The following is a 25,295-nucleotide window of genomic DNA, read 5'->3' as shown; positions in this document are numbered from 1 at the left end:
ACTAAATGGTGTAACAAGAATCAGAGCAGCTATTACTTCTCTGAGGATTACCCCTCTCCATCATCATTTCATGCTTAAACATGGCAGGCCTGTGTGAGGCTAGGGGGTGATGAACCCAAAACATCAAAGTTTGGTGTTCATGATCCCAATAATTTAAGAAAAATATGACTGGAATGACAGTCACTGATGTGTTCTCACCCATGAACAGTGCTACTCAACCAGAGCCCAAAGAACCATTCACTAATTGCATGGGCTATTAAAGTCATATTTTATCACACTTACTTGTTGCTACTTACCGTATACTAGTACATGTGTAATTGGCCTCTTCTTTCAGTGCTTCATATAACTGCAGAACTCGGAAAACCAAGCTTTCCAAAATGGCTCTAATTATATGTGCTCTTTCTGTTTGGGGAGTTACACCAAGGAATCCTGCAGTTGCTTGAGGATTGTTCACTGGTGCCTACAAATTATAATGGTTTGGAAACTCATTATACAATTGCAAAGAAAAGTATTGATTTACATCTAGCCTATACAGTGTAATATGCTTTAGAACTACAAACACTGACATTGGCGACCATCAATCAAGAGACTCTTAATATAAAATTAATAATGGTCTCTGATGAGTCCAACAAGAGAGTAAAGAAATGTCTTTTAGTTCATGAATAACAATCCATCATCTCTCTGTACTCTTGCCTTTTAGGTTTGTGTTACAGTAAGTATTACAGAGTGAAAGCTCTATCATCTGTATTATTGACATCAAAATGCTGAACTTTCATTGTACACAATATTGTTAGACTCAAACACAAACTTCTGACAACTGCGAATATGACTCAATATCACAGAAGTACTTCTGATTTTTCTCAAAAACATACAAGGTCAGTACTTATGGACCTCTGACAACTGACACTTCACCATACATGGTGCATTCCAAGTAACTGATAGCTGATAAAGAATATCAAAGACTACAGCTCACCGAAGTGGAATTTGAGACATAGTGGTCCTAGTGCATGTTCATGAAAGTAATAATGTATCTGAATAATATTAAGTTCAGTAAAAAAAATATGAAGGAAAATTATATCATCTTCACTAACATTCATTTTGAAATTACAGGAGGGAAGCTTTCAGGTGTGCTAATATGTTTATTGGAGACCATCAGCATTACGATTTAGTTAAAATATTGAAATTATATGATTTAAAGAAACAACAGCTTAGTTACAGATTTATTTTTTATTTATAAATTAGTAAGAAATATTCTTAGTTCGATTGGTTCTAGTGGTTTATACCAATAATGAGTTTTGTGTCTGATTTGTAACATATATTTGTGAACTTGGATATTACTATGTGTTTAATCAGTGAGGTACACTGTTATGTTCATACATAATGTCAGCCAAGAAAAAAAAAAAAAGAGTTATACTGAAGTAACTGGGTGTGGCATATGTTTCATTTTGAATTTATAAGTAATTAGAACATTATTGGTTATAATATGAAAATAGTATTACTTTAAATACATGCAACACTTCAAAAAACCTTATACACATGTCTCACAAGGTAATGAGTGCTATTGATAACAGACTCAAGTTGACTCCATATTTCTAAGATTTCCACAAAGTTTTTGACTGTATTCATTAGAAATGACTTCTAATCAGGTGGCTTGTTATCAAGTACTGTCTCAGTCACGTGACAGGTTTGTTGGAAAATGACAAATTAACATTTGTGTTTTTATGTGTCTGTAAATTGTTTGCCATCATAATGTTGGCATAAGAGCATTACTATGTTTCGGATGTAGCAAAAAAAGAAGGTTGTTACTCTAATGTTATTGTAATTCAACTTTCTTTGTGTGCAAGAAAACAATATACAATAAATGGAAAAGTGTGAGTTAAATTGAGTTCTTAATTACCATAGTTCACAACAAATTGGTGATTCCGACATGATTGGTGAGATGACAATATTTGGAACATGATTTGTTTCAAAATTTTTAATGTAACAACGAAAACAATCAATTATTGATAAAATTATTTAATTGTCAAAAAACAAAGATGATGTGACTTACCAAACGAAAGTGCTGGCAGGTCGAAAGACACACAAACAAACACAAACATACATGTGTGTACGTTTGTGAACTTAATATTATTCAGATACATTATTACTTTCATGAACATGCACTAGGACCACTATGTCTCAAATTCCACTTCGGTGAGCTGTAGTCTTTGATATTCTTTATCAGCTATCAGTTACTTGGAATGCACCATGTATGGTGAAGTGTGACACACAAACATACATGTGTGTATGTTTGTGTGTCTTTTGACCTGCCAGCGCTTTCGTTTGGTAAGACACATCATCTTTGTTTTTTGATAAATTTTTCCCACATGGAATGTTTCCCTCTATTATATTAAAATTATTTAATTGGATAGATAAAAAATCTACTCATCACATAGTGGCAGAACACACACATAAAAGACTGTTATGATTGGTAAGCTTTCGGAGCCAGTGGCTTCTTCTTCAGGAAGAAGGGTTGAAGGGCAAGGAAGAAGGGTGAAGGAAAAGGACCGGAGAGGAGGTCTAGGAAAAGGGGTAGATTTTGGGAAAGACACCCAAAACCGTGGGTCAGGGGAGACTTACTGTACAGGATGAAAAGGAAAGACTGATTGTTGGAAGAGATTTGAAAACCTTTTCAAATCTCATCTGATGCAGTCTCCAACAACAGTCTTTCCTTCTCATTCCGTACAGTAAGTCTCCCCTGACTCACGGTTCTGGTTGACTTTCCCAAAATCTACCCCTTTTCCTAGACCTCTCCAGTCCTTTTCCTTCACCTTTCTTCCTTTCCCTTCAACCCTTCTGCCTGAAGAAGGAGCCACTGGCTCTGAAAGCTTGCCAATCACAACAGTCTTTTATGCGTGTGTTGTGCCTCCACTTTATGTATCTTCTACTAAGCTCCTGATGATGGTGCTGGTAGAACAGTGCAGAGACACTTCAGTCTCAGATAAAACGCCGTTTCATAACAACTCAGCACGTAAAGAAAGCAAAAAATGTGATTAAAGGCATCCTATGTGTGAAATGTAACTTCTGGTTACATGAAAAGTGTACAAATGTGAATCTCAATTTCATAAATTATGATATTAGGTGGTCATGTCATAACTGTATTAGTGATGAAAGTGAACATTTTCTCAACACAATAAATTCAAAAGACAAAATTATCAAGTTACTGAATAGTGACATTGAGATGCTCAGAAAAGAAATAATACTCTTGAAGCATGAAAATGCGAAACTATTAAATAAAAAATCTTTATGGATTCATGGAAACAGTGAATCAGTGAAGGAAAATGGCCAAATGAAAAAAAAGGTCAAATTCAAACCGTTAAAAGTGATATGCAGACCAAGAAAAGTGATAATATTGATGAAGATTGTGCACAAAGAAATACAAAATATGTTGAACCTAGAAATAAATGTAAGTGCATTGCAGTAACACACAAAAACAAAGTGAGAAAGCATGACATGTGAGACAAACAAAGCACTGGAAATGACTTCTCAATAATTGGCAATTCACTAATTAAAAACATTGCAGTACCAAATACTAAAATTGATGTCCGCCCAGGGATAGGTGTACATCATGTAAATAATCATTTCAAGGACATGCAGACAACAAAACACAAGGCATTCCTGCTGCTAAAATTGCAATGAAAACTATAAAGGTCTTTTCATCCACAAGGGAACGAACTCGCTACATAACAACAGTGAAGAAGAGCTCATTAACGAAGCATGAAATCTAATCCGGACAGCAAAAAATGTGTACCCAGCATCAAAGTTAATTATAAGTAGTATCCTGTGCAGAAGGTCGGTAAGTGAGAAATACATAGACAGGATAACGAATCCCATCAGAGAGCAGTGCAACAGACTTGGTGCAGTTTTCATTGATTTGAATAAGTTTATCAATCATAAATATTTAGGGCAGCATGGGTTGCATCTGAACAGGCTAGGATCAGCAACATTCAGCAATATGTACAGTGGTATTTGTAAGATCATACTTAGTAAGGGAAACTAGCATGCAGAGATGGGGGTGTAAAAACTGATTACAAAGTTGAAACGAAAATACAAAAAGTGTGTTTCAAAACAGATGTCATTAGGGATATTCAAAACACTAAAAATATGATTGTAATGCAATTGAACATAAATGGGTTAAGTTCAAACTACACAAATGGCAGAGAAACAAACTTAACGAGTTGCAAATCATTTTGTCAGAAATACCGAATATCAAGGTTGTACGTTCAAACTAAAACTGGATTACAAAGGATAGTATCAAAATCTTAAATAACCTTGATAATTTTTATGTTGCCAGCAGCTTCTGTAGAAGTAATTGAACATGAGGAGGATTGTGCATACTTGTGGAAAGATCAATGGAATAGACAGCAAGATTCAATTTCAATTTCCTTGTATGTTTGAAAGCTGCTGCGTAGTGTTAGGGCAAAATATTGTAATTTTATCTGTGTTTATAACTCCAAGTGCAGAAATAACAAAACATTTTTTGTTGAAATTCCAGTGTCTACTGCAAAAACTTCAAAAAGAAACCAAGAAAACAGCCATAACTGCTGATTTCAACACAGACCTAGCCAGTGAAGCCAACAGTTCAACAAATTTCATTGGTGCGATTCAAATATCAAGTTTCAGTGCTAATTTTGCTGATTTTACTTGAGTAAACGAAATGTCAGCAAGTATAGATACTATTTTAACCAACTATACTTATACTGAGGCAAGTAAATTTCGTTTAGATTTAGGACTTTCTGATCACTGTGCTCTCTTTATGGAGTTACCAAAAACAACAGACCCTTGCTTGAAAAAAACCTACACCAGACACCAGTTCAGCAAGGAAAATATGAACTTATTCCATCATACATTAAATAAGGTGGAGTGGGCTATAGCTCATAGTATTTCATATTCTAAAAACTTTGCTACTTTCTTGGAGAAGTTCCTACATGTTTTTAATGAAACCAGTCCCTTACTGTACATCATAATAAAGTAGGAAATAAAGTAAAGTGGATTACTGAAGGAATAAAAATCTCAAGAGCACAAAAACAACAGCTACATAAGGAAATAAAGCCCTGATTTTGTTTCCTATGTAAAAAATTACAAAAATGTTTTCGGAAAAGTTGTAAAGGCTGCAAAAGAACTGGCAAATAATAGATTTATTCTGGATGGTGAAAACATATCAAAGGCATAGTGGTCCGTCATCAAAGCTGAAACAGGTGCCACAGCTAGAGGCCAAGATATTCCTGCAATCAAGATGCAGAACAAAACTATTGTAAATCCTATTCAGATTTCTGAATGATTTAATGAATTCTTTATAAATGTAAACAAATCAAACATCAATGTAGCAGAATACCCAGATAAGGTAAATTTCTTCTACAGTGAGCAATTCAAAGGCGAACTTTTCAGAACATCCAAAACTACTGTAGAAGATATAGAAAATGTTATACTATCACTAAAAAGTAAAACATCAGCAGGATGGGATTGGATCCCAACAAAAGGGTTAAAAACAGTTTCTACAATAACTGACAGCCACTATCTACAGTAGTTAACCACCCCCTTCAAGAAGGTTATTTTCCGACACACGACGACGGGGACTGTATCTTCTGTAAGGCATCTTGGCAGCGTTCAATGCAGTTGCCTGTGCAGCGGCAGCAGCGCGAATGATCCGCTATGCGGGCAGCGCTCGCTTATACAGGCGCGCACTGGCGCGGCGAAAGATAAGGGACTTAGAAAATTTCACAGTGCCAGCCGAGTGTTATCCCGGACGCGGGCACTAGTAGCACTAGGTGCCCGCGTCCGCTGCCAAGATGGACTTCAGCCGCCTTATCGGCGGGATCAAAGGTCATGCGCTCAGAGAGCTGACGTAACATGCTGTTGCATACTCTATGTCGACAGATCCTAGATGTACTCTTGTCCGGTTCTCAGCTACGCTACAGATCAATTTATTTATGAAAATACAAAGTACAGTCTCCAACAAATTTTACATATTCACAAGTACCTTTCCCTTTAATCCAATTAATTCAGTTTCATTTACAGATATCTTACGTCTATTACGTGTATACAAGGAAAAGGGTGAGGGTGACATGTATGTTGCTTTGCCAAAGTCTTTATTTGCATTTTCACCTCGTACAATTGCAACGGTTAGCCAGCCGTTGCCATGAGAAAATGTATCATTCAGATCAATACTGAAATTCAGTCTACATCCACAGAAGACAGCAGGTCCATCTAGTAGAGAGTGTGCAGCGACAGATTTTACAGTATTTTTCTTCTTGTCAGCGGCGGATGTTGTCATTTCGACGTCTTCAATTGTTTTATATATATATATTTTATATATATAAAACAATTGAAGACGTCGAAATGACAACATCTGCTGCTGACAAGAAGAAAAATACCATAAAATCTGTCGCTGCACACTCTCTACTAGATGGACCTGATGTATTCTGTGGATGTAGATTGAATTTCAGTATTGATCTGAATGATACATTTTCTCATGGCAACGGCTGGCTAACCGTTGCAATTGTACGAGGTCGTGCAAGACAGACAATATATAAAACTATTGAAGACGTCGAAATGACCACATCTGTCGCCGACAAGAAAAAGAATACCATCAAATCTGTCGCTGCACACTCTCTACTGGATGGACCTGCAGTGTTTTGTGATTGCAGACTGAACTTCAGCATTGACATCAATGATTCGTTTACCCACGGTAACGGATGGTTAACAGTCGCTGTTGTACGTGGTGGTACAGGCGTACCCAATGTATCCGGACTGGAAAGCTTCGTTGATCGTGACATCATAGCCTATCGAACATATCATGTCACTGAAAATGCAAATAAAGACTTTGGCAAATCAACATATATGTCACCCTCACCCTTTTCCTTGTATACACGTAGTAGACGTAAGATATCAGTTAATGAAACTGTTTTTATATGGATTAAAGGTAAAGGTACCTGTGAATATGTTAAATTTGTTGGAGATTGTACATTGTATTTTCACAAATAAAGTGATCTGTAGCGTAGCTTAAAAACGGACAAGGGTACATCTAGGATCTGTCGACATAGAGTATGCAACAGCATGTTACGTCAGCTCTCTGAGCGCGTGACCTTTGACCCCGCCGATAAGGCGGCTCAAGGCCATCTTGGCAGCGCGCCAGCTACCGAAGACTGACAAACAGAAGATATCGTCGCCGTCCAAGACAGACAATATATAAAACAATTGAAGACGTCGAAATGACAACATCCGCCGCTGACAAGAAGAAAAATACCATAAAATCTGTCGCTGCACACTCTCTACTAGATGGACCTGCTGTCTTCTGTGGATGTAGACTGAATTTCAGTATTGTTCTGAATGATACATTTTCTCATGGCAACGGCTGGCTAACCGTTGCAATTGTATGAGGTGAAAATGCAAATAAAGACTTTGGCAAAGCAACATACATGTCACCCTCACCCTTTTCCTTGTATACACGTAATAGACGTAAGATATCTGTAAATGAAACTGAATTAATTGGATTAAAGGGAAAGGTACTTGTGAATATGTAAAATTTGTTGGAGACTGTACTTTGTATTTTCATAAATAAATTGATCTGTAGCGTAGCTGAAAACCGGACAAGAGTACATCTAGGATCTGTCGACATAGAGTATGCAACAGCATGTTACGTCAGCTCTCTGAGCGCATGACCTTTGATCCCGCCGATAAGGCGGCTGAAGTCCATCTTGGCAGTGCGCCAGGCATAAAAGGACATATGGGAAACTATCACCCAGTCTTTCTTCTTCCAGCACTATCAAAAGTATCTGAAAAGGTAGTCACCATACAAATTCAAAATTTCATAGAAAAATTTAAAATAACTTAAAAAAATCGGTATAGATTTCAAAAAGACAAAACTACAGTATCTGCTATAAACCATTTTGTGGACAAAATTAGCTCGTCTCTAGACAATTCTCTGCATGCCACAGGAATTTTTTGTGGCCTATCAAAGGCCTTTGAGAGTGTGAACCACTCCTTGCTACACTACAAACTGAAAAAGTATGGAATTAGGGGCATGGTATTAGAATGGTTCACGTCCTATCTAACCAAACAAAGACAAAGAGTGGTTATATCATCAGCGAGGGGAACTTATATTTCACAACAGAAAACCATGTCACAAGGAGTACCCCAAGGTCCTGTCTTAGGTCCCACTCTGTTTCTGTTTTATATAAATGATTAATGTTGTCTGCCCCCGGCAGCTGAGTGGTCAGCGCGACAGACTGTCAATCCTAAGGACCTGGGTTCGATTCCCGGCTGTGTTGGAGATTTTCTCCACTCAGGGACTGGGTGTTGTGTTGTCCTAATCATCATCATTTCATCCCCATCGACGCGCAAGTCGCCGAAATGGCGTCAAATTGAAAGACTTGCAGCAGGCAAGCGGTCTACCCGACGGGAGGCCCTCGTCACACACCATTATTATACTTAATGTTGAGAGTCACACAGTTTTGTTTGCAGATGACACATCTGTAATCATTGAAAGTAACAGTACTGACCAAATTCCCCAAACTGTATTAAATACTTTAGAAAAATTAGATACATGGTTCAATTTAAACGGGTTAAAGTCACACATGGAAAAGACTCAGTTAATGCAGTTTAATACAAACAAGCAAAATTAAATGATATTCAGGTCAGTCACAGAAGCCAAGATTTACAGAAGCTAGCTCTGTGAAATTCCTAGGAATGCAACTAGATAAAAATCTATCATAGATCTCACATGTACAGTACCTGCCAAATAAATTAAATAGCCTAGCATTTGCAATGAGGATATTGTACAATGCTACCAGTATGGGCATAAGAAAAGTAATATATCACAACTACTATGAGTCAGTATTAAGATATGGAATTGTATTTTGGAGTAACACACACCATGTGCATCGAATATTAAATCATCAGAAAACCATCATTAGAAATACGCACAATGTAGGATGAAGAAAATCATGTCACCCACTCCTAAAAAAATCTAAGTATATTAAGTGTTCCCTCACTATACATCTATGAGCTGACTATCTTTGTACACAATGACCCTGATTTATTTGTAGCAAATCATTGTCAACATGATAACAACCAGTTAAAACTTTACGCCCAAACTCCACATTATGTGAGTACGAAAATTTATAACGAAGTGATAGAAAGAGAACTGCTCAGCATAAATTTAGAAACACTGAAAAAAAACCTTATATGAGAAACTAGTGCAGAAATGTTACTATTCAGCAGAAGAATTTATGAATGACAACCTGAAAATTTGAGCAAGAGAGCAAGTACTTAGGACCGTTAATTTTTTAAAAGTTTGTTATTTTTTAAGAAATATTATTAATTGCTTGGTTAATTAATTATCCAGTACAGTATATTATATTACTGACACTATAAGAAAAATTGTAAACAGTTATTTTGTTTTGATGAGTCTCCTGTACATTATGTCAATGACATGAAATTGTATGTTACGAGACAATAAACTTCTATTTTATTCTGTTGACATGTCATGTGGATGTTTCCCACACATGTTGCACGTAAGTATTGCAATATGTGCTGTGTTAACTTGATAAACTATATTTAATAGTTTACTTTAACATATATTTATCAGAATGGAACAGTAGCAGTCAATGAGACTTGCTTGTTAACATATACTGCTGAACAAAAATGGCTAGTTCTTCATCAAAGGATTAAGGAGCTTTTTCTGCTGGTGCGAAATTCCATGTCATCTCATCTCAGCATTCCATATATATTATTTCTGAATACACACTGTGAATACAATGTTGATTCCAGATTGACACAATACATGTAGTCCAACCGATTATGATGCTAAGAATTACAATGTAGCAGGATCCCTAGATGAAAAATTTTGGGGTATTAAACTCCTAGTGGACAAAATGTGAATACAATTGCTGAATGTATAATGCCTAAGTTTGATAAACTTTTGAAAAAAAGCTGTAAACTGCTACCAGAAATTTTCATTGGTACAGCAGTAATGAGTACTGCCATCAGCTGAGTGCAATCTTAAGTGAGAGAAGCAAAACCTAGCACACATTTAATTCACCATTTATTTCATCAACTACATTCTCATCCATACAGAATATTGGTTTTAGGTGTAAACTATTTTATCAAAAGTACCCGGGCTTGAACTCTGCTGGGGACCCTTTTAGCGAGATGTTTGAATGTCTGTAGAGGAACGGCATCCCATTTTTCCTCAAGAGTGAGAAACAGAAAATGTTGTGATTATTTATTTCTTACACTGTAGCCTGTTACCTGTAAGTTAAACAAAGGACATATTCATTCTTACAAAAATTATTCCTATCAACAGCAATATTTCCCCTGTAAGAAGGTAGTGATGTTAGACACTGTGGTCCGGAGCAAAGGCAACATTCTAACTCATTCCAAAGGGCAGGCCACCGGCAGGGCAATCCATTTCAGGTAAGTTATTGTCCACAAACAGCTGCCTCACAGATGCCACTTTATAACAGGGAGCACTGTCATCCTGATACAAACTTCATTGTCTCTGAACTGTTCCTTTACTGTACACAATAGACAATGCTGAAAAATGTGTTCATATCCTTACATACTTAGCATTTTCTTAAGCATAATAGAGGATCACACCCTAACAACAGGGTATATCCCCATACTGTAACACCTTGTCCTCTGTACTTCACTGCTGGCACTGCACATGACAGGAGAACATTCTACAGGGATCCACCAAATCCAAATACTTCCACAGGATTGGCACAGCATGCAGAGTGATTCATCACTCCAAATCACTTGTTTACAGACTCCACATCACACCACATTAAGCAATATCTAGCATTGACTCCAAAAATGTGTGGCTTATGAGGAGTTGCTCAACCAATGTACTTCATTCTTTCTATCTTCCTAGACCATGGTCACAAAGCTACCTGGACTGCTGGTAGTACTTTGGAACTCGCAAGAGATTCCTTCCACTAATTTCATATGAATATTTATAGCTGCTTTCCACATTCCTTGATAGTCTCTGTTAATCAGCAGATAAGGACCATCCAATCTTGATTTAGCTGTGGTTGTTCCTTTGCATTTATAATTAACAATCACATCACCAAAAGTTTATTAGGGCAGCTTTGAAGGGGTTGAAATGATCCTGATGGATTCGTTATTCAGGTGGCATTTAATGACTAGTCCACAATCGAAACCACTGAGTTATTCTGATTGACCCTTTCTGCTGTTGCTGCTTCTCTACTGACAACACAATACGCCCCTCCTGCTTTTGTACTGGCTGGTCTGCCTCTTGTGCCATCTGGTAGTCACTTCTGCATTACATATTGTTGTCTGGATACTTTTGATCAGACAGTGTATATGCCACTCGATTGGTTGCTAGCAGTATATCAACTAGATAGAATTTAAAATCAAGCACAGCTGATGTTACCTGTATCAGAAGAAAATTCTATAAGGTAAATTAATAAATTATGAGACAGATTTTCTGGTCAGTGCTTACTTTCAGAAGGCAGGATTTCTGGAGACAAGCACATACAAAAGTAAAAGACAACTGCCTAGCTTTTGTAACTAATAGAACCTTCCTGGGGAGAAAAGTTGGATCAACTGGGGCAGGTTAAAAGAAGAGCAGGTCACTTAGACCCAAAGACAGGAAGGACCCCACCAGTAGTCTTTGTCTACCCTTGTCCTCACTAGCTTATTTTAATATGTGTTTTCTCTTGAAGTTTTCCGAAATTCCTTCACCAGGGAAGACGAATGGAATATTCCAGAATTTGAAACACGAACAGCTGCTAGCATGAGTTTCTTAGAAGTAGATACCTTAAGGGTTGTGAAGCAACTCAAATCGCTTGATATGGGCAAGTCTTCAGGTCCAAATTGTATACCGATTAGGTTCCTTTCAGATTACGCTGATACAATAGCTCCCTACTTAGCAATCATATACAACCACTCGCTCACCGATAGATCTGTACCTACAGATTGGAAAATTGCGCAGGTCGCACCAGTGTTTAAGAAGGGTAGTAGGAGTAATCCATCGAACTACAGACCTATATCATTGACGTCGGTTTGCAGTAGGGTTTTGGAGCATAAACTGTATTCAAACCATTATGAATCACCCCGAAGGGAACGATCTATTGATACGTAATCAGCATGGTTTCAGAAAACATCATTCTTGTGCAACACAGCTAGCTCTTTATTCACACGAAGTAATGGCCGCTATCAACAGGGGATCTCAAGTTGATTCCATATTTCTAGATTTTGACACCGTTCCTCACAAATGACTTCTAATCAAGCTGCGGGCCTATGGGGTATCATCTCAGTTGTACGACTGGATTCGTGATTTCCTGTCAGGAAGGTCGCAGTTCGTAGTAAATCATCGAGTAAAACTGAAGTGATATCAGGTGTTCATCAGGGAAGCGTCCTGGGACCTCTGCTGTTCCTGATCTATATAAATGACCTGGGTGACAATCTGAGCAGTTCTCTTAGGTTGTTCGCAGATGATGCTGTAATTTACCGTCTAGTAAGGTCATCCAAAGACCAGTATCAGTTGCAAAGCGATTTAGAAAAGATTGCTGTATGGTGTGGCAGGTGGCAGTTGACGCTAAATAATGAAAAGTGTGAGCTGATCCACATGAGTTCCAAAAGAAATCCATTGGAATTCGATTACTCGATAAATAGTACAATTCCCAGGGCTGTCAATTCAACCAAGTACCTGGGTGTAAAAATTACGAACAACGTCAGTTGGAAAGACCACATAGATAATATTGTGGGGAAGGTGAGCCAAAGGTTGCTTTTCATTGGCAGGACACTTAGAAGATGCAACAAGTCCACTAAAGAGACAGCTTACACTACACTCGTTCATCCTCTGTTAGAATATTGTTGCGCAGTGTGGGATCCTTACCAGGTGGGATTGACAGAGGACATCGAAAGGGCGCAAAAAAGGGCAGCTCGTTTTGTATTATCACGTAATAGGGGAGAGAGTGTGGCAGATATGATACGCGAGTTGGGATGGAAGTCATTAAAGCAAAGACGTTTTTCGTCGCGGCGAGATCTATTTACGAAATTTCAGTCACCAACTTTCTCTTCCGAATGCGAAAATATTTTGTTGAGCCCAACCTACATAGGTAGGAATGATCATCAAAATAAAGTAAGAGAAATCAGAGCTCGAACAGAAAGGTTTAGGTGTTCGTTTTTCCCGTACGCTGTTCGGGAGTGGAATGGTAAAGAGATAGTATGATTGTGGTTCGATGAACCCTCTGCCAAGCACTTAAATGTGAATTGCAGAGTAATCATGTAGATGTAGATGTAGAAGTGATTTGGAAAAACCCACATCATGATGGCAGGATAATGACCTGAAATCTAATTCTGAGAATGACATTCCACTTTTACACTGCCTAATTGAGTCATTCATGTTTCAATTAGGACACTGAGAAAGCATATCCATTATTGGTATGCTGTAAAAGTGCACAAGAATAACAGCACTGTAGAAATCTATTCCTTGTAATGTAAAACTACCCAAATTGGTCATTGATGGTAAGAAGCACATGTGTTTGTCATTTTAAGATTATCTACAGGTCTTGTTATGAAGACCAACAACACATCCAAGTTAATTACTCTGAGATGTAAAACTAGTGCAGGCTGAAATGCTCCAGACCCCCACCCATCACACCCTCAAATTTTGAAAGTAGGCGCTAAACACGTCAATGTGTATTACTCTACAAAAATCCTGTGAAACATCATTCCATAAAAAATGTTTTCAGTGTTCCAGTAACACATACTACTTCTCCATACAATGCATACAATGGCAGCTAGCATTTGGTTACGCAATTCTCAACTTCTGGAAGTTGGTCAAAATAACCAGTCCCTCATTCATAACAATTGTGGGCATAAACGTATACCCAGAAAACTATGGAGCATGTCTGTTAATATGGTAATTGGTGATTCCATTGTCTCTCTGTGACTCGTCAACAGCAATATATAACATACAGTAGATGAAGTCATTATGTCTACATAATTGTTTCCTCATTGGTGTCCATAGGTTTTATGATGAGGAAGTAATTTTTAATTGTAGAATTAAAATATGAAAGATCGAAACAACTGTTCAGTTTTAATACAACTGGTATAAAATCAAAGCAGGAAACATCATTTTATTACCAGCATTTTATGTACCATACAAGCCAAAGGGGCTCTTTAAGGCCTATCCTGACTATATATGAAACATTATTATGAAGAGAGTTACTTTTTTTCAAAGTCAGGTAAGAATGTTAACAGTCCTCTCTATTACCTGCAACCCACTGAAAGCGGGTATAAAGAAAACTCCACCTGAATCCTTAACAGATGTCGCAAGCTGTTCAGATTCCTCTGGACTTTTCAACCAACCTACAAACAACAAAACAACAACAACAACAATAACAATAATAATAATAATAATAATAATACAATAATAATAATATTACCAAGCAACAAACCTAGGAACCAACACAACTGGATACAGATCACAAGTATACACAACATTTATTACCAGATACCCAGAATTAAAATTTTTAACAGAACAACGACTAGCTGATCAGATCCATGTAATAATAAAAAATAACAGGATACCCCAGTCAGAATTAGAAAACATCAAACAACAAGTACAACAAATACTGGAACAAAATAATGTGCAATCAGAAGAAGAAGAAAATACAGTAATGGACTCAAACATCCCAGAGAAAACAAAGAACAAAATGCATCAATTACATAATCAGAGGAAAACGAAATCTTAAGACAGCCACCAGAACAAGCACAAATAGAACACAAAGTGACACACATATTAGATATAGAAGAGAAATTTCAGCTGACATATATAGAATACAAAGACACAAATACAGACATTAGACCATTCTTGCATTGACCCCCAAATAGCCCACAAGTCGAAACAACAATATCAACTATCAACACAATCATACACAACAAAATAAATGAAAATACAACTATAGAAGAGTTACAACTACTGGTTTATATAGGAGCACTCACTACATTAGATATACAAACTAGGCAGAGATCAGAACCAACCAACACACAGAAGAAACCCACAAAACCAGCATGGCAACACAGGCTACAGATCAGAATAGAAAAACTGAGAAAAGGCATCGGACAGCTAACACAATTTATAAGAAATGAAATGTCAGAAAAGAAACGAAAAAGGTCAGGTAAAATCTCACAAGAAGAAGCGATAGAGCAATTAGATGAAAAGAAGCAGAAATTACAAGCACTGGCCAAACGACTTAGAAGATACAAAAAAAGTGATAATAGAAGGAAACAAAACCAAACATTCAACACAAACCAAAAGAAATTTTACCAAACAGTAGATAACACACACATTAAAATAGACAATCCACCAAACATAACAGACATGGAACACTTCTGGGGCAATATATGGTCAAACCCGGTACAACATAACAGGCTTCCACGGTGGATACAAGCAGAAACAGACTCATATTGTGAAGAATTTTAACAGTTGCTGCTGCAGCCATGTTTAAAATCTTGAGACTCATACAAGATGATACCACAAATGCCTGAAGTGATAATTTTGCAACATGAAGTCACCCGAGCAATTAATTCTACGCACAATTGGAAAGCCCCTGGAAATGATAAAATAGCAAATTTCTGGCTAAAGAAGTTCATCTCAACACATTCACATCTAACTAAATTATTTAACAGTTACATTGCAGACCCATACACATTCCCTGATACACTTACACATGGAATAACTTATCTGAAACCTAAAGATCAAGCAGACACAGCAAACCCAGCTAAATATCACCCCATAACATGCCTACCAACAATCTACAAAATATTAACTTCAGTCATTACACAGAAATTAATGACACATACAACACAGAACAAAATTAAAAATGAAGAACAACAGGCTGCTGCAAAGGAGCACGAGGATGTAAAGAGCAACTGATAATAGATGCAGAGGTGACATATCAAGCTAAAACTAAACAAAAGTCGCTACACTGCGCATACATTGATTACCAAAAAGCTTTTGATAGTGTACCCCACTCATGGTTACTACAGATATTGGAAATATACAAAGTAGATCCTAAATTGATACAGTTCCTAAACATAGTAATGAAAAACTGGAAAACCACACTTAATATCCAAACAAATTCAGATAATATCACATCACAGCCAACACAGATTAAGCGTGGAATATACCAAGGAGACTCATTAAGTCGTTTCTGGTTCTGTCTTGCTCTGAACCCACTTATCCAACATGCTAAATAATACAAATTATGGATATAATATTACTGGAACACACCCACACAAAATCACACATTTGCTATACATGGATGATCTAAAACTACTGGCAGCAACAAATCAACAACTCAACCAATTACTAAAGATAACAGAAGTATTCAGCAATGATATAAATATGGCTTTTGGAACAGACAAATGTAAGAAAAATAGCATAGTCAAGGGAAAACACACTAAACAAGAAGATTACATATTGAATAACCACAGTGACGCCATAGAAGCGATGGAAAAAACAGATGCCTATAAATATCTAGGATACAGACAAAAAATAGGAATAGATAATACAAATATTAAAGAAGAACTAAAAGAAAAACATAGACAAAGACTAACAAAAATACTGAAAACAGAATTGACAGCAAGAAACAAGACAAAAGCTATAAATACTTATGCTATACCGATATTGACCTGCTAATTTGGAGTAGTGAAATGGAGTAACACAGACCTAGAAGCACTCAATACACTTACACGCTCACAATGCCACAAATATAGAATACATCAGATACATTCAGCAACAGAAAGATTCACATTAAGTAGAAAGGAAGGAGGAAGGGGATTCATCGACATAAAAAACCTACATTATGGACAGGTAGACAATTTAAGAAAATTCTTTCTAGAATGAGCATAAACTAGCAAAATACACAAAGCAATCACTCATATAAATACATCGGCTACACCACTGCAATTTCATAACCACTTCTACAACCCTTTAGATCACATAACATCAACAGATACGAAGAAAGTAAATTGGAAAAAGAAAACACTACATGGCAAGCACCCATATCATCTAACACAGCCACACATCGATCAAGACGCATACAACACATGGCTAAGAAAAGGCAATATATACAGTGAGACGGAAGGATTCATGATTGCAATACAGGATCAAACAATAAACACCAGATATTGCAGCAAGCATATTATTAAAGATCCCAATACCAGAACAGATAAATGCAGACTTTGCAAACAACAAATAGAAACAGTAGATCACATCACAAGTGGATGTACAATACTAGCAAATACAGAATACCCCAGAAGACATGACAATGTAGCAAAAATAATACATCAACAACTTGCCATAAAACATAAACTAATAAAACAACACGTTCCTACATACAAGTATGCACCACAAAATGTACTGGAGAATGATGAATACAAATTATACTGGAACAGAACCATTATAACAGATAAAACAACACCACATAACAAACCTGACATCATACTCACCAATAAAAAGAAGAAATTAACACAACTAATCGAAATATCCATACCCAATACAACAAATGTACAGAAGAAAACAGGAGAAAAAATTGAAAAATACATCCAACTGGCTGAGGAAGTCAAGGACATGTGGCATCAGGATAAAGTTGACATTATACCAATTATACTATCAACTACAGGAGTCATACCACACAATATCCACCAGTACATCAATGCAATACAGCTATAGCCAAACTAATATATACAACTACAGAAATCCGTAATTATTGATACATGTTCAATTACCCGAAAGTTCTTAAATGCAATATAACATATTCCATACAGTTAAAAGGAAGTCACGCTTGATCAAGGTCCGCGTCACTTTCCATTTTTGACCAGACATAACGTCTGAGAAAAGAAAGAAATAATAATAATGATAATGCAAAACATTTGGCAGCAGCAAGTGGGGGAAAAAAGATACCAGAAAAAGCCACTCAATGTAAGTTTATATGCCAAACAGTTAGTTGATTGTGCGGAAAGCTTTAGACAATTTAAATACACAATTTTGGGCATCTAGCCAGGTTAATAATTCTATTCTTCTGCACAGTTTTTCCACAACTATCACTATCTGGGCTCTAACTACACAGTACTATATTGTTTGCAACATGACAACATACCGTCATATCCATTCTAACTCAATTCCCTACACTGGTCATGTTCCTCTTTACATGCATTTGTCTTTTGGTCATGGCATCAGAACACCACATTGTAACTGGTCCATGGCATTTCCTAACTGACAGATATACATTGATATCAAACAGAGTTCTGCATCCCACACCTTGCTTACAATGAACTCCAGGTTTTTGTTTATGAAGGCTTCCAACACATAAGCGGATTTCACTAAGAAAAATGTGTTTTTGCAAACAAAAAAATGGTTTTTCTAACAAAAAATAAAAACACACAAAAAATTAACATGAAATGGAATAATAAATGTCCTGGATTATATTCAAATTACACAGAAATAATGCATCATAGTTCAGCTTTAAACCTGATCAGAATTTCTAGTGATTACAGGATTGTAGCTATAATGAAACTAAAGACCAAATTAATGAGAGCTGAACATCTTGTTTCACTGCTTCAGGGAATTTACATACAAACAAAGAAAATAAACAACAAGGTAGTTTAAGACTCTAAAGAATGAAAGAACTGCACCCTTAAATGTGAGATACGAGATGGTATTACAACACAGTTGAACAACCACAAAGGAGCTATAAATAATTAAAACATAAAATGACAAAGTTTTCAGAAGAAACACAACAATATTGACTGAGAGAAAAGAATTAAGTACCTTTGAATTAAAGAACACCACACACCAAAAGGCGGAAGCACTGAGTTGTGCCAGCTAGAGTAAAAATGCCACATTTTAGCAGGTCGACTATGTTGTGGTGGATGTAGTATCAGGAAGGTTGGGTAAAGGGAGAGAGAGGTGGGAGGTAGGGAGAGGGATCGGGGTGGGTGGCTAGTGGCTTGGAGGGAGGTAGCCAGATTGCCATCTAGGAGTGTGGGAAGGAGACATAGCAGGTAAACGGGCTAGGTATCTGATGCATAGTTGTTGGAGCTGGTAGGGAGTGGTGCATGTTGAAGGTGATGTCAGGATGTGAATTTGGAGGGGGTGACAGGACTGAGGAATGGGAAAATGTTAGGTGAAGGGCTATGTGAGACAAAGTGGAATTGGAGATTGAGGCCAGAATGATTACAGGAGATCAGCATGTGTTGTAAGGATAATGCCCAGCTGCATAGTTCAGAGAAGCTGGTGGTGAAGAGAAGGACCCAGATGGCCTAGGTTATGAAGCAGCCATTGACATTGGGCATGCTGTGCTTAGCTGCATGTTGTGCAGTCGAGTGGTCAACTGTGTTCCTGGCAACAGTTCGACGGTGGCTATTCTACCAGTTGGACAGTCAGTTGCTAGTCATAACATAAAAACCTGGCAGTGTTCATAGCAGAGTTGATAGACGATGTGGCTGCTTTCACAGGTGGCATGGCCTCTGACTGGGTAGGATAGGTCAGTGAGAGAACTGGAGTGTGAGGTGCTGGGTGGGTGCATTGGGCAGATCTTCCACCTTGGTCTTCCACGGACAAGGTCTTGGGAGTGGGGGCGGCATAGGGATGGACTAGGATATTGTTTAGGCTGGGTGGTGATGGAACACCAATTTAGAATGTGATTACTTTTGTATTAAAGGAGGCCACTCATGGGTTGTTGATAGGCGCACACAAAAGAAATAATACTTAGTAGCTTTTGGAGTAACCCTTTTATGAGCTAGAGTAAAACACACACACACACACACACACAGTGCTGCATTTTGGCAGGAGGACTAGGTTGTGGAGGGAGCAGTGTCAAGTGATGTCTGTAGAGGGAGAGTGAGGTGAGAGGCAGGAAGTGGGCTTTGGGGGGATGGGACAGTAACAGTTTGGAGGGAGGCAGCCGGTTCGCAGGCTAGGAGTGTGGGAGGGAGGGGTAGCAATACAAGTCAGGCATCTGATGCATGGCTGCCAGAGCCAATGGGGAGTGGTGCATGGTGAAGGTGACATGGGGATGCAAATTGAGAAGGGATGACAGGATGGAGGAAGGACAAACTGTTGGGTGCAGAGACAGTGGCTACTGGAGATTGAGGCCAGAATGATTACAGGAGAGGAGCGGGTGTTGTAAGGATAATTCCCATCTGCACAATTCAGGGAAGCTGGTGGCAGAGGGAATGATCCAGATGGCCAGCATTGTGAAACAACTGTTGAAACTGGGCACATTGTGCTCAGCTCATGTTGTTCCACCGGTTCATCAACTGTGCTATTAGAAACACTTTCTGGTGGCCATTTGTCCTGGTGGGCAGCTTGTTGGTAGTTGTACTGATGCAAAGAACTGTGTAATGTTTGCAACAGAGTTGTTATATGACATATCTGCTTCCACAGGTGGCTTGGCCTCTGATGGGGTAGGATTAGCCTGTGACAAGGTGAGTAGGGGCACTGGGTGGGTGGATTCGGCTGGTCTCGTAGCTTGGTCTGTCACAGGGATCGTAGGGATTTGATCCCTGCAGCAAGAATTTTGCTATGGGAGAGGCATAGGGATGGACTAGGATGTTGTATAGGTTGGGTGGATAATGGAGAACCACTTTGGGATGGGTGGGTAGTGTCCTAGGTAGAATGTTCCTCATTTCAGGGCATTATGAGAGATAATGAAAGCCTTGGTGAAGGATATGGTTCAGTTGTTCCTGTCCAAGGCAATACTGGGTGTCAAGGGCAGCACTCCTTTTTATCTGATTCTTGGGGGTACTGGGAGGTTTGGGAGTGTGTGAGAATATGGCATGGGAAATTTGTTCTTGTCACTGCGTATGTCATCCACAGGGGTTGTGAGTTTTGAGAGGTTAGATGGCCCGTAAACAGTTTCATATAGGTGGGTGCCATATAGGTGCCCCTGGCTAGGTGTTAGTATGCAATTGTTATGGTGTATAAGGAATGAAGTGGTGGGTGTGGAGTCTGAAGGACATTGAGAGAAGTAGAGTCCAATAACAGCAAGGCGAAGCACATGCAGGATGTTGTTGTATAGGGAAGTGGCATCAACAGTAACAAGGAGGGATCTCAGAGGTAATGGGATGAGGATGGTGGAGAGTTGGTGATGGAGTTGGTTAGTACCTCTGATGTGCGAGGCTAGTTTCCAGGCAATTGGTTGGTGGTGTTGGTTAATAAGAGCAGAAATTCTTTAATGGGGTGCACAATTTCCAGCTACAAAGAGACATCCAGTATTGTTGGGTTTGAGGAGTATGTAGAAGGTGGATGTAAGGGGTGTTGTTGGGGTGAGGAGGGAACTGGACTCAAGAGAGAGGCCCTGGAAAGGGTCTATGGAGTTCAGTAGGAATTGGAGTTGTGTTGGACTTCTGGGATGGGACCATTATGGCAGAGCTTGTAAGTGAGTAGCCAGACAGTTGGGGGAGTCCCTGTGGCTCCTTGCAATAGTAGTGGAGCCATTGCCTGCAGGGAGGATGATTAGGTCAAGACCGATTTTTGGGTTGCGTATGGTTGTCCTTTTGTCTGTTGAAAGGTTAGTGCTCTTGGGAAGGGATCTGGAGAAGGACAGTGAAGCCAAGTTGGAGGTAAAGAATTACTGGAAGGTGACCACAGGATGGTTAGGTGGAAGGGGCAGGTTCATGGTTGGATGGTGGTATGGACTGGGAGAGGCAAGTTTCACTGTTGGAGCTAGGATGGCTTTGGTTGGAGGGATTGGTGGCAAAGACGCGTTTACACTGGAGGGATTGGGCAAACGAGAGAAGGTCTTTGACAGGTTCTACATAATTAAACTTGAGCATGGAACTGAGGGACAGGCCTTCAGATAGGACCAAAACTTCTGTGGGACTGTAATTTTTGGTGAAAAGTTTAACAACAGTGTTTTGGGTTTGCTTGGGTCCTGTGTTTTGTAGGATTTTGCGAGGGAATTTTGGAGGATGTAGTAAAGTGAAGAGGTCAGCTACGTAAGGTCTGCGTGCCATGAGGTGTTGGTATGGGAGTTCACTGTGAATAGGATGGGTGTTGATAGATAGTAGTGCCCCAAGACAGTAGTAGGATGTTAAAAGGTTGGACAGTTTATGGAAGTGCTGTTCAGAATGCTTTTCCAGTTGTTGGAGTATAACGGTTTCAATTTTGGAGATGTTCTGTATGTAGTGAGAATTGCCCAGTAACAGTATCTTGTGGAGGGAGTAGACCTGGTTCTGGAATGCCTGTACCATGGAAAGGTGTTTGTTCAGTATCAGATTTGTGAGGGATAGGGATTGGCAGAATCTGAAAAAGTGAAGGTCATTGTAAAAGGAGGGGTGGGATCCAGAAAAGGGGATTTTTATAGTTATGCTGTTGGGGGCAGCTTCATGCCTTAGACAGCATTTAAGGAATAGGATGTGGGACTGTTTTAGCCAGGCAAAACATTACTTCTTGAACTGGTGCAGATAGATGGAGCAGGAGTCCACTATGGTAGGATGCTATTAGGAAATGGTGACACAGGGCATGGGTGAGTGGAAGCATTAGGTGGTAATAAGAGAAACTGGATAATATAGCATAAGTTTGGGTAGCGAAAAGGATGGAAGAAACTGTGCTGGGAGCAATAGATGGCCTTGTAACCTGATAGCATCTGATCACATGTAAGTTGTTAACACACTTGGGCAAGAAGAAGGAAAGACCTAAATTTCTGACAGAGCAATGTGTGAGGAGGTATGGATGGATTCAGTGGTGAAATGTAGTGGTTACTTGTTGGGAAAGTGTGATAACTGTGATCTGGTGGATGGGTGGTATTTAGAACAGCATGCAGCATAGTCATACCTAATCTAATCATCCTCCCTGCAGACACAGGTTCCACCACTGTCATGATGAGTCACAGTGACTACCTGACAGAAGGCATCCACTAACTGTGTGACTACTCCACCTACAAGCTCTGCCATAGTGACCCCATCCCAATATCCACCAAGCTTCCAGTCCCTACTGAAATCCATAGGCCCCTCCCAGAATGCCTCCCATGAGTCCAGTTCCATCCTCACCCTAACGACACCCTACATGCACACCTTCTACATTCTCCCCAAAACCCACAAATCCAACAATCCTTGACATCCCAATATAGCTGGCTATTGTGTGCCCACTGAAAGAATTTCTGCTCTTGTTGACACACACCACCAACCATTTGCCTGAAACCTAGCCTCCCACATCAAAGATACCAACCATCCACCATCCCCACCTCTTTATGTCCTGGATCCCAAATTGTCACTGCTGATGCCACCCCCCTATACACTAACATCCCTCATGCCCATAGCATGGCTGCTACCTAACTCTACCTCTCCTAACATCCTTATACCTCTTACCAACAATATACTGACTCATGACTACTTTTTGTTTGAAGGGAAGGTATACAAAGAAATTCACGGCACAGCCATGTATGCCCTCATTTGCCATCCTGTTTATGAGTCATACAGATGAAACCTTCCTAATCTCTCAAAACTCCCAACTCCCAAACCGATATCAGTTTCACTAATGATATCTTCATGATTTGGTCTCGGGGCCAACACACCCTATCCACATTTCTTCACAAACTCAACAACTTCCATATCTGCTGCACTTGGTCCACCTCAGCCCAATGTGCCACCGTCCTGGATGTTAACCTCCACTTCTCTGAAAGCTACATCCATACATCTGTTCACTTTAAAATGTCTAACCACCAGCAGTACCTGCATTTCAACAGCTGCCATCCCTTCCACACCAAAAATTATCCATTCTATAAAGCCTAGCCACCTGTAGATAACACATCTGCAATGATGAGAACTCACTTTCCCAGTATGCTCAAGGTCTCACGAAGGCCTTCACAGGCAGGCAGGCAGGCACTCCCCCCCCCAACCTAGTCCACAAACAGATTACCCATTCCATATCCTCACACACTCCCAATCCACCCACCACTCCCAAAAAACAGCTACAAAGGAGACCCACCTCCCCAATTCACCCCTCCCCAGTCACCCAGTATCACCCTGGACTGGAACAACTGATCTATATCCTTCACCAGGAATCTGAGTGTATCTCATCATGCCCTGAAATGAGTAACATCCTAACCATGGTCTTTCCTAGAACAGAAAAGAATTAAAAGACTATATCATATGGAATTTTTGCAGAATTTATTGACATAAACCAAACTTCTGTCAAATGTTTACTTGGGGGATCATAACAGAAATACGAAAAAACTTGAATTGAGACACGCTATAAGAGAGATGCAAATTATCCTGCAAAAACCTTTTAACAAAGTTACAAGAATGAAGAATCTAGGAATATATTTCTGTCTCCTACATATCACTCCCAATGAGTCTAAAGAAAAGGCTGTTCAAATTACAGTGCAGACACTGATAACCTGCTTTAACTGTACAGGAATGATGAATTGTGTGCTTCACAAAATGAAAATAATCTACATCTAACTACATTAATGATTCACACTTAAAATCAGTCAACTCATTCAGATATTTTTGTGTAACATTTTGTAGGGACATGAAATGGAATGATAACATACGTTGAGTTGTAACTAAGTCAGGAAGCAGACCTTGGTTTATTGGCAAGGTACTGGGAAAATGCAGCCAGGCTAAAAAGGGGACTATTCACTGGCATCCCCAATCTTAGTACATTGTTCAGTTGTGTGGTACCCATACTAAACAGGACCGACAGCAGATACTGGAAGTAAACTAAGATAGGCAGCAGGAAAGATGACAGGTTTGCTTGACTTTTGAGAGAGCACCATAGCAATGTTTTAAAAATTTGAACTGACAGATTTTTGGAGATAGGTGCAAATAATCCCATGAATGGCTACTTACAAAATTTCAAGGACTAGAGTAAGTAAACTTTAGTAGCCCCATCATGTATAAACGGAAATACAGACGCACTGATACACATGCCATCACTCATGTCTGGGAAGGGCACCTTCTACTAGGGAGCCACCAATATCACAGGCCAGTTATATGAAATTCTGTAATGGACAAATACAAGGCCAAACAGAGGTTGACGGGATCTCAGTTTTTCTTTCACTAGCTGCTATCTGACTCTGCCTCTATGAAGTAAATCATGACCACCACTGCTGTTTCCAATGTCTGACATGTTCTGTTTATTATTCAACTTTTTTTCCAACAAAATCCATGTGGTAGCAGCAAAGCTACATTTTTTACATCACTGCAGATCACATGCTGTAAGTTATTAATTTTGGATTCCAGATTTGCAGGAGATGAATAGTAAACATAAA

General features: G+C 39.0%; 1 protein-coding gene across 1 annotated transcript in view; it reads right to left on the bottom strand.

The window, feature by feature from the left end:
* Positions 1–25,295, bottom strand: part of LOC124612299 (putative glycerol kinase 5) — a 394,929-nt gene that overhangs the window by 32,627 nt on the left and 337,007 nt on the right. The window contains exons 8-9 of the mRNA XM_047140412.1: positions 14,285–14,379; positions 297–460 (exon numbers count right to left, since the gene is read on the bottom strand). Coding sequence (XP_046996368.1) covers positions 297–460; positions 14,285–14,379 — 259 coding nt within the window. The remainder of the gene's footprint in view (positions 1–296; positions 461–14,284; positions 14,380–25,295) is intronic.

Source organism: Schistocerca americana, chromosome 4 (genome assembly GCF_021461395.2).
Source record: "Schistocerca americana isolate TAMUIC-IGC-003095 chromosome 4, iqSchAmer2.1, whole genome shotgun sequence".
Taxonomy (NCBI): domain Eukaryota; kingdom Metazoa; phylum Arthropoda; class Insecta; order Orthoptera; family Acrididae; genus Schistocerca; species Schistocerca americana.
The sequence above is the reverse complement of the archived record's forward strand: the minus strand, read 5'-3'. Positions and strand labels throughout refer to the sequence as shown.